Consider the following 10,885-nt stretch of genomic DNA (forward strand, 5'->3'; position numbering starts at 1 on the left):
TGCTTCATGATGACCGTAAAACTTTTCTGTTGTTACCTCAGAAATTGCCTGTAGAATTGTTGTGATTGAGGCTCAGGACTTTGTTTTATTTTTCATAAAGAACAGCATAACATTAATGCCCAGGTAGTGGCAATAAGCTTTAATTTTGTATTTGCTTTTGTAACATTGTTGAAGCTGAGACTGAAGATTTACAAATATTTTGTTTAACTGCTAACTGTTTAAAAATGTGGTTAAAAGTGTGTTTGCACAGTAAATGTTATGGCACTTTATTTCATAGGGCTGTACATTTAAAATTAATGGCCGTCAAGTTCTAAGAATGAACAAACTGCACCGAGTTTTTTGAGATTTCTCTGAAGGAACTCCATTATTAACATGGACTTTACATTCTAGTCACCTGTAAAGGAAATCCCAGCAGTGAAGTGTTTTGTGATTCACCCTTCATTATTGGGTTTTGCCGAGTTACACTGATCCTTACACCCACCTACCCCCTTCACCAATCCCCTCCCCCTGGAGAGTCACCACCTTAAAGGCCTACTGAAACCCACTACTACCCACCACACAATCTGATAGTTTATACATCAATGATAAAATATTAACATTGCAACACACGCCAATACGGCTTTTTTAGTTTGCTAAATTACAATTTTGAATTTCCCGGGAGTTTCGTCTTGAAAACGTCGCGTAATGATGACGTGTACGGAAGACGTCATGCGTTTTTAGGAAGTATGAGCGGTACTCACACACACAGCTAAATGTTGTCTACTTTAACGGCATAATTACACAGTATTTTGGACATCAGTGTTGCTGAATCTTTTGCAATTTGTTCAATTAATATTGGAGAAGTCACAGTAGAAAGATGGAGTTGGGAAGCTTTAGCCTTTAGCCACACAAACACACGGTGATTCCTTGTTTAAAATTCCTGGAGGTGAAACTTTCCTATGGATCAGAGCGCGGTCAAGCAGACATGGATCCCAACCGAATGTCAACCAGCAGGTTTCGGTGACAAAATTGTGGTTAAAAAGTCGCTTCTTACCGGAGAAAAGCTGAGCTTGGACCGTCCATGAAGCTGCCGTCGACTCCCCTGAGACACTGCACGTCAAGACACCCGTGGAGACACCCTTCCGACTATCAGGTACTATTTAACTCACTAAAACACTAGCAACACAATAGAAAGATAAGGGATTTCCCAGAATTATCCTAGTAAATTTGTTTAAAAACATCGGAATCCGTCCCAATGCAATCGCGTTTTTTTGGGGGGTTTTTTAAACTTGTTTTTTTTTTTTTTTCTAGTCCGCCGCTATCAATATCCTCAAACACAAATCTTTCATCCTCGCTCAAATTAATGGGGAAATTGTAGTTTTCTCCGTCCGAATAGCACTTTTTTTTGGAGGCCCCCATTAAAAACAATGTGAATATGTGAGGAGCCCCCACACTTGCGACGTCATCGTCTGCGACTTCCGGTAGAGGCAGGCCTTTTCTCTTAACACCGACAGTTGCGAACTTTATCGTGGATGTTTTCTACTAAATCCTTTCAGCAAAAATATGGCAATATCGCGAAATGATCAAGTACGACACATAGACTGGACCTGCTATTCCCGTTTAAATAAGAACATCTCATTTCAGTAGGCCTTTAACTCAAACATTTTGTGGGGGAAACACTGTGAGTGTGAATGTTGTCTGTCTATTTGTTTAGGCCCTGCGATGAGCTGGCGACTTGTCCAGGGTATAACCCGCCTACCGCCCGAATGCAGCTGAGATAGGCTTCACCACCACCTGCGACCCCGAAAGGGACAAGCTGTAGAAAATGGATGAATGGATAGATATATAATATTAAATATAATGAATATATAATTTATAATTAATATAATTGGACATCACGACTTGTCCAGGGTTTACCCTTCTTTCCGCCCGAATGCACACAAGATGGACAAGCGGTAGAAAATGGATGAATAATTGAATATTAAACGTATGTGAATGTTCAACACCTACCTTGTTGTGTTTTGTGACGACGTCCTTAAAGTTTTGTAATCAATCAGAAATATCAAGCAGCTGAAATGTGCCAAACATGGAAAAGTGTGGAGAGAATATTTAGCATTTTCTCATATTGCATTGTAGTGGATTTGAATGAGTGTAATTTTGTTAAGGTGCTTGGTTGTTGTTTTTTATATATATAATATTCACAGATTTTAGTAAAAAGGTTATAATGTGTGACCATGTGTGGACCTTTGGTGTAGGTTAAATTTTTTTTGCGCCATGACCAGGGAAAGTTGTGCTCATTGGGTCAAAAAAGTGAATGCTGTGCTATATTCACTGCAAAGCACAAATCACAGTTATTTACCTAACTCACGTTGTCCACAGAATAGTGGAAAATGTGTCACAGTCAGATTGTCATACATGTTAAATTAAATTGAAAACACCCTTTAGGCCAAATTCCCTATTGAACTCATGTCTAGGGGGCCAAACTGAAGCGCTATTTTAACCGAATGTTATTACTTAAGTTAGAATCAAACACGTGCACAGCAGAGTAATGTCTTTTACCACAATGTTGTTTGGATCCATGGACTCAACGGCATCAAGGAACTTGAACTGTACTTGCTGGTAATCCCGGCCATGCTCAAAGGTGAAGTACTGAATGCCATCTTTTGATTCAAGTAAGGTCATTGAAATTCCTGCAGAGACAGAAAGCATGAAGCACAGACTGTGTGCAAGACAAAGGAAACCAAAGAGATATTATTTCATAAAGACATATAAAAATGACTTTCAGTGCACACACAGAGGCAGTCATTAGAAGTATGTCAATCCATTTTCTACCGCTTGTCCCTCACGTGGTCATGTAGTATCACAAAAGCTGCATTAAACTCTTAATAGTATGTTAAAAAAAAAACCCTAAAGTAAGTGTAATAAATCTTACTATTGGCTTGAAGTTTCAAAGGATGTGCATGTTTAAACATACAATTATTTAAATTATGTCTATGTACAGTTTATTGTCATTCATCCAGGGCATTCAATTGATGGCAACTGTACTGTAAATGTTTCTTTGAAGACATTTTGCCTCTCATCCAAGTAAGCTTCACCAGTTCATGCTCATACACTTAGATAAGTCAGATTTAGTCTTGGATTTAGATTCAGACTTAAGCTGACCAATATCTTAAATTATTTATAAAAAGCAGAATGCTATATATTTGGGGTAGTTGTTTAAAAAGGTTGACAACACATTTGTTACAATTAGTTGTTAGAATACCCATTTCAGTTTTTATCAATACATTATGCCATTATGCTTACAGTATGCCTTGAGCTATTTTAAGAAGTGCAGTTATGATGCACACTACCACCTAAGAGGTAGCCTCAAATCTATTTGTGGGATCTAAATTTATTAGCTGAGGACCACTAAAATAAATGAAGGTAGGGGAAAACCCGGTAAAGCTAACGAGACAAATGCAATGCACAAGCATTACTTTTGCAACATTTCAATTCATTCTGAATAGAAACAGGCAAAGAAATGAAGGCAAAACCAACCTTGCCGGCTGAAGCGAGGCCAGCTGTCCTTGGGGCTGGTCATCCAGGTGCTGCGATGAAACTGTCTATTTCGTTGTCGAGGTCTTATAAAAATTACAAGAGGATGAGGGGCATGTAGACCAAAGATGTTAGATGTGTAGTTCCTTGAATGCACACCAATTATAGATTTACCTTTGATCTCCTAAAACAGCCCTACTCCCAAAGTATCTCTTCAGCTCTGTCTCTGGGTTCAGATTCCTGGAAAAAACATCATGGGATTTCACAATCACTTTTATTACGTGTGTCTAAGAGGAACATCAACATTTGCATTCCCTAATATGGGGAATCTCCTGGGAACATTGGTAAAAATATGGGATTTCTGCATCCATCCATCTTCTTCCGCTTATCCGAGGTCGGGTCGCGGGGGCAGCAGCCTAAGCAGGGAAGCCCAGACTTCCCTCTCCCCAACCACTTCGTCCAGCTCTTCCCGGGGGATCCCGAGGCGTCCCCAAGCCAGCCGGGAGACATAGTCTTCCCAACGTGTCCTGGGTCTTCCCCGTGGCCTCCTACCGGTTGGACGTGCCCTAAACACCTCCCTAGGGAGGCGTTCGAGTGGCATCCTGACCAGATGCCCGAACCACCTCATCTGGGTCCTTTCGATGTGGATGAGCAGCGGCTTTACTTTGAGCTCCTCCTGAATGACAGAGCTTCTCACCTGATCTCTAAGGGAGACACTCGCCACCCGGCGGAGGAAACTCATTCCGGCCGCTTGTACCCGTGATCTTGTCCTTTCGGTCATAACCCAAAGCTCAAGACCATAGGTGAGGATGGGAACGTAGATCGACCGGTAAATTGGGAGCTTTGATTCAAGATTCAAGATTGTATATTGTTATATGCACAGTTAGACAGTTTGCCGTACAATGCAAATCTTACTTTCCTAGTCCGGTACACACGGTACTTAGCTAAAAAATAAAAAATAAATAAAAATGTATATACAAGGCACAGTAAGTAACATAACATTTTTGCACATTCTGATTGACAGTCAACAGTATAAGTATGGAGGTGACCTTGGGTCACAACAGCAGTTAAAGTGTCTTTAGTGATCAAAGGTGAAAAGTGTCTACAGTAATGGTTCACAGTTCGGGGGTGGTCAAGGTACCTGTCTTTTGTTCAAAAAGACAAAGTAAAAATCACAAAGTAAGAATGGGTGGCAGGGGGATAGCATTCACAAGTTAGCATTCACAAGCCTGATGGCCTGTGGGTAGAAACTGTTTGTCAGTCTCGTAGTCCTGGATTTCAGGCTCCTGTAACGTCTGCCTGATGGTAGGAGGCTGAAGAGACTGTGCTGGGGGGTGTGTACTGTCCTTCATGATGGTGTGTGCTCTCCTGGTGGCCGTGGTAGAGTACATGTCCTGTAGTGAGGGGAAGGCTGCTCCTGATATGTACTGAGCACTTTTAATCACTCGCTGGAGTGCCTTTCTGTCCTTAGCAGTGCAGTTTCCATACCAGACCGTGTTTGAGCTGGTAAGGACACTCTCAACCGTACTTCTATAGAACTTGCTGAGAATTTTGGGTGGCATACCAAATTTTCTCAGCCCTCTTAGGAAGTACAGTCGCTGCTGGGCTTTCTTTATTGTTTGTTGGGTGTTGTGATCCCAGGTGAGGTCCTCGCTGATGTGGGTCCCGAGGAATTTAAAGGTGAAGAGGGTGTACAGTAGGGGGCTCAGCACGCAGCCTTGGGGGGTCCCTATGCTTAGAACCTTTGTGCCTGATGTCAGGTTGCAGATTCTGACTGACTGGGGCCGGTTTGTGAGGAAGTTCAGGACCCAGTCACAGAGATTGGTGTCAGACCAGCAGTGAGAAGTTTAGCACTGAGTTTTTGTGGGATGACTGTGTTAAAAGCAGAGCTGTAGTCGATGAATACTAGCCTGGCATAGGTGTCTTTGCCCTCTAAGTGGGTGAGGGTGGTGTGGATGACGGTGTTGACTGCATCCTCAGTGGACCGGTTCTATCGGTAGGCAAACTATAGAGGGTCCAGTGTGTCTTTGCCTTCTGGCTCAGCTCCTTCTTCACCACAAAGGATCGATACAACGTCCACATTACTGAAGACGCCGCATCAATCCGCCTGTCGACCTCACGATCTACTCTTCCCTCACTCGTGAACAGGATTCCTAAGTACTTGAACTCCTCCACTTGGGGCAGGGTCTCCTCCCCAACCCGGAGATGGCACTCCACCCTTTTCCGAGCGAGAACCATGGACTCGGACTTGGAGGTGCGGAGGTACTCATTCCGGTTGCTTCACACTCGGCTGCGAACCGATCCAGTGAGAGCTGAAGATCCCGGCCAGATGAAGCCATCAGGACCACATCATTTGCAAAAAGCAGAGACCTGATCCCACAGCCACCAAACCGGAACCCCTCAACGCCTTGACTGCACGTAGAAATTCTGTCCATAAAAGTTATGAACAGGATCTGTGACAAAGGGCAGCCTTGGCGGAGTCCAACCCTCACTGGAAATGTGCCCGACTTACTGCCGGCAATGCGGACCAAGCTCTGACATTGATCGTACAGGGAGCGGACCGCCACAATAAGACAGTCCGATACCCCAAACTCTTTGAGCACTCCCCACAGGACTTCCCGAAGAACACGGTCTACATCAAAATAACTCGCTCGCTACTTAATTTTATAGCGGTTTATGGATTTAATACAAACCCCGTTTCTATATGAGTTGGGGAATTCTGTTAAATGAAAATATAAACGGAATACAATGATTTGCAAATCCATTTCAACCCATATTCAGTTGAATTCTCTACAAAGACAACAAATTTGATGTTCAAACTGATAAACTTTTTTTTTTGCAAATAATCATTAACTTTAGAATTTGATGCAAGCAACACGTGACAAAGAAGTTGGGAAAGGTGGCAATAAATAATGATAAAGTTGAGGAATGGTCATCAAACACTTATTATGAACATCTCACAGGTGTGCAGGCTAATTGGAACAGGTCGGTGCCATGATTGGTAATAAAAACAGCTTCCCAAAAAATGCTCAGTCTTTTACAAGAAAGAATGGGGCGAGGTACACCCCTTTGTCCACAACTGCGTGAGCAAATAGTCAAACAGTTTAGGAACAACGTTTCTCAAAGTGCAATTGCAAGAAATTTTGGGATTTCAACATCTACGGTCCATAATATTATCAAAAGGTTCAGAGAATCTGCAGGAATCACTCCACGTAAGCGGCATGGCCGCAAACCAACATGGAATGACCGTTACCTTCGATCCCTCAGACGGCACTGTATCAAAACCTGACATCAATCTATGAAAGATAACACCACATGGGCTCAGGAACACTTCAGAAAATCACTGTCACTAAATACAGTTTGTCGCTACATCTGTAAGTGAAAGTTAAATCTCTATTATGCAAAGCGAAAGCCATTTATCAACAACATCCCGAAATGCCGCCGGCTTCTCTGGGCCCGAGATCATCTAAAATGGACTGATGCAAAGTGGAAAAGTGTTCTGTGGTCTGACGTGTTCACATTTCAAATTGTTTTTGGAAATATTCAACATCGTGTCATCCAGACCAAAGGGGAAGCAAACTATCCAGACTGTTATCGATGCAAAATTCAAAAGCTAGCATCTGTGATGGTATGGGGGTGCATTAGTGCCCAAGGCATGGGTAACTTACACATCTGTGAAGGCACCTTTAATGCTGAAAGGTACATACAGGTTTTGGAACAACATATGCTGCCATCTAAGCGCCTTTTTTTCATGGACGCTCCTGCTTATTTCAGCAAGACAATGCCAAGGGTTAAAGAGAGCGAAACTCCAATGAACTGTGGTCCCCGGCGGACGACCCTGCAGCTGACCCAAGGCGTGTCAGGCATACTTGCCCAGCAGAAAGAACATCATATCTGTACAATCAATCTTATTAGTCAGCTAGATGGGTCAAATGCAGATAATAATTTCGCCACACGTAGTGTGTGTGTGTGACAATCATTGGTAAGTACCGAATACAAAATACATCTCTCAGTTGGATACATTACAGTAATCCTCCACCACTTTAATAAATATATTATTAAATAAAAACCTGTGTGTTTGCGTCAGTTCAAACAGAAAATGCTTATCATTTTTGTAAAGGAGATGTTTAGTGGTGAATGTGGTGTGGTTAACCTGTACAAACTAGAGAATTGTTTACTTTCCTCACCTGTGCTCCACATGTAAGACGGGTCTTCGGTCGGATGTTCCACAATTATTTTGCAATGTCAAACCATTGGACTGCTCTATGTTTTCCAGCAATATATCAATATTGTCATCTGGAACCAGTGCCTCCTGACATCAGAGAGATATCCATTGTGAAATAATACTTGGGAGACTCAGTAAATCAAGCAGTGGATGTTTTTTTAACTTGTGTGAAGAAGTTGCCCCCTCACCCTACCTTGTCTAAATTTGTTTTTTTATGTTTGTGCTGCAAACCTTTTTGGTTTAACTTTTATAGTTTTTAAGTTATTAACATTTTATGTTACTATTAATTTAAAGCCCTCCAACTATGTCAACATTTCCCTAAGCTTGTACCATTTGTTTGTGCTGGCTTAAGCTGCAAAACTTTTGGTCTAACTGTTATTGTTTTATAACATTTTATGGAGCTGGTTATTAATCATAATTTGTTAATAATATAATAACTAGGTAGAGCAAAATTGTTTGCAGCACAAACGATTGGGACTGGCTTAGGGGAATTTTGAAAAATATAATAGCGAGACGGCGTGGCGCAGTTGAAGAGTGGCCGTGCGCAATCTGAGGGTCCCTGGTTCAATCCCCACCTAGTACCAACCTCGTCACGTCCGTTGTGTCCTGAGAAAGACACTTCACCCTTGCTCCTGATGGGTGCCGGTTAGCGCCTTGCATGGCAGCTCCCTCCATCAGTGTGTGAATGTATGTGTGAATGTGTAAATGTGGAAGTAGTGTCAAAGCGCTTTGAGTACCTTGAAGGTACAACCCATTTATTTATTTATAATAGTTAGAATAGACCAAAATGTTTTGCAGCACAAATTATTGGAGAAAGTCTGGAGGGCTAGTTATGAATACAATCATTTGAATACCATTAAAACAATAAAATGTTAACTTAAAAACTATAGTTAGACCAAGAATATTTGGCAGCACAAACATTCGGGAAATGTTTGGGGAGATCTGGATAAGGTGGGCAGGGGCATCTTCACACAGGTCCTTATCAAACAGTGCATTTACCTTCACATTTTCCGACTTTACTTTTGCTTTCTTTTTCTTCTTTTTTTTCTTAACACAAGCCGCAGGCTGAAAAAGAATACAAAGCAATGACATTCCAACATTAAACATAAGACTGTCTAGTAATTAATATTTAGGACAGTCCCACATCCCAACCATGTTAAGCTTTACCTCATTTGGCCTTTGACTGCTGTTTTCCTTGCTGTCAATGTGTCCTGTTTCAACTGATTTATTTCCTTCAACATTTTCTAGGTCTTCATCTGCTGAATTTTTTTCTGGATCACTTATCTGGTAAAAAAAAAAAAAAAAAAAAGACATTGAAAAAGTTGATTTTTTTTTTCTGGCCCTGCGATGAGGTGGCGACTTGTCCAGGGTGTACCCCGCCTTCTGCCCGATTGTAGTTGAGATAGGCGGCAGCACCCCCCGCGACCCCAAAAGGGAATAAGCGGTAGAAAATGGATGGATTTTTTTTCTGGCACATTTCAATTCGACCAGGGCTAACATCAATCAATCAAAGTTTATTTATAAAGCCCTAAATCACAAGGGTCTCAAAGGGCTGCACAAGCCACTGCGACATCCTCAGTTCAGATCCCACATCAGGGCAAGGAAAAACCAAACCCAACAGGCTACTATGAGAATACTTGGAGGGGATCGGTGCATTGGACGTTGTTGTAGGCATTTCACCTATCTCGTGCACTTTGCAAATTATATGTCATTTCCATTGTGCGCAAGCAATTTGCATATCGCAAGACGAGATTTAAGACGAGATTTTGTGGATGGTTTAGTCAGTAACCCTACATTATTATATTTTATAAATAGTAAACCAAGTTGTGGTAGTAGTTTAGTCAGTAGTTTAGTCGTGGATGTACACTGTATAGTGGTTAGGGTTGGACTGATTTGAGGGCAATACTCAGTTATATTGTCCCAACTACAAATTAATAGATTTACATAAGTATTTAATCAATTATTTTGACACCACAAAACATGTATTTGCGCCCATTGATTTGCAAAATGTGCACCACACATTACTCAAATATATAGCTGGAAGCAATTTGCAAAAAAGGATTGCACATTACACAAACTTGCAAAATGCGGTTGTGCATTTTGCAAATTGCTCACATTGGTATTGTGCCTACAACAACGTCGAGTGGATCTGGTTAATAGTGTGAGAGTCCAGTCCATAGTGGGGCCAGCAGGAGATCATCTTGAGTGGAGACAGGTCAGCAGCGCAGAGACGTCCCCAACTGATGCACAGATGAGTGGTCCACCCCGGGTTCCGACTTTGAACAGCTAGCGCTTCATTTGTGGGCACCTAATCTGTGCAACCCATGTCTTTAAATCCTAGCAGTTCTTGCTTAGTTGACAATCCACGGCCATTGTTGAGCATTAACGACATACTGTTTGTTCTCTGAGCTAGATAGAATAAGGGCTAGTATTTTAAGTAATGCAAACATAAATATGCAATACATGAATGGCTTTATGAAACAGGCTACCAACAGCAGCTAGCCTCTGCTAACATGCATATGTACAAAATTACATTACATATGAACTGGTGTCACTTTACCATCTCTAAAATGGCACAGATGTTTTTACGCCCCCTGTTTTTCTTTGACTTTGGGTTGGTGCCATTGCCGTGCGGCGGTGGACTGACGCCGGCCGCGTTCAGTTCGTCTCCCTCGCTCTCTGCCACTTCATCGGGGCTACCTGTCAAAGTTAGCTCCTCGATGGCCACCGCCTCTTGGCCTCGCTGTTTGCCTTTAAGTCTTCGCAGAGCCCTGCTGGACATTGTCCACTGCCTGCTTTGACACTGATACAACAATGATGGCGACTAAAATAGCTTTTCTTTAAGCTAACATAAATAATAAACAGGTACAGTCATGTTTCTGGAGTTTGTTCTTCTTCTGTCCGTTTCTTGGCATGTGCAACCGCTTCACCGAGGTCTACTGCCGCCAACAGGACATAAAGGGAATAACACTTAGATCAGTGGTTCTCAAATGGAGGTACGCGTACCCCTGGGGGTACTTGAAGGTACGTCAAGGGGTACGTGAGATTTTTTTTAAAATATTTTATAAATAGCCACAATTCAAAAATCCTTTATAGATATATTTATTGAATAATACTTCAACGCAATATGAATGTATATTCATAAAC

At 41.9% G+C, this 10,885-nt stretch overlaps 1 protein-coding gene across 1 annotated transcript in view; it reads right to left on the minus strand.

Annotated features, from left to right (window-relative positions):
- tcf25 (transcription factor 25 (basic helix-loop-helix)) overlaps positions 1-10,664 on the minus strand; it is a 64,671-nt gene extending 54,007 nt beyond the window's left edge. Inside the window, exons 1-7 of the mRNA XM_061881266.1 lie at positions 10,299-10,664; positions 8,906-9,022; positions 8,738-8,803; positions 7,701-7,825; positions 3,688-3,753; positions 3,517-3,599; positions 2,539-2,669 (exon numbers count right to left, since the gene is read on the minus strand). Coding sequence (XP_061737250.1) covers positions 2,539-2,669; positions 3,517-3,599; positions 3,688-3,753; positions 7,701-7,825; positions 8,738-8,803; positions 8,906-9,022; positions 10,299-10,520 — 810 coding nt within the window. The 5' untranslated portion in view covers positions 10,521-10,664. The remainder of the gene's footprint in view (positions 1-2,538; positions 2,670-3,516; positions 3,600-3,687; positions 3,754-7,700; positions 7,826-8,737; positions 8,804-8,905; positions 9,023-10,298) is intronic.
- Between the last annotated feature and the right edge of the window lie 221 nt (positions 10,665-10,885).

This window comes from Nerophis ophidion, linkage group LG02 (assembly GCF_033978795.1).
Source record: "Nerophis ophidion isolate RoL-2023_Sa linkage group LG02, RoL_Noph_v1.0, whole genome shotgun sequence".
In the NCBI taxonomy this organism is placed as follows: Eukaryota; Metazoa; Chordata; class Actinopteri; order Syngnathiformes; family Syngnathidae; genus Nerophis; species Nerophis ophidion.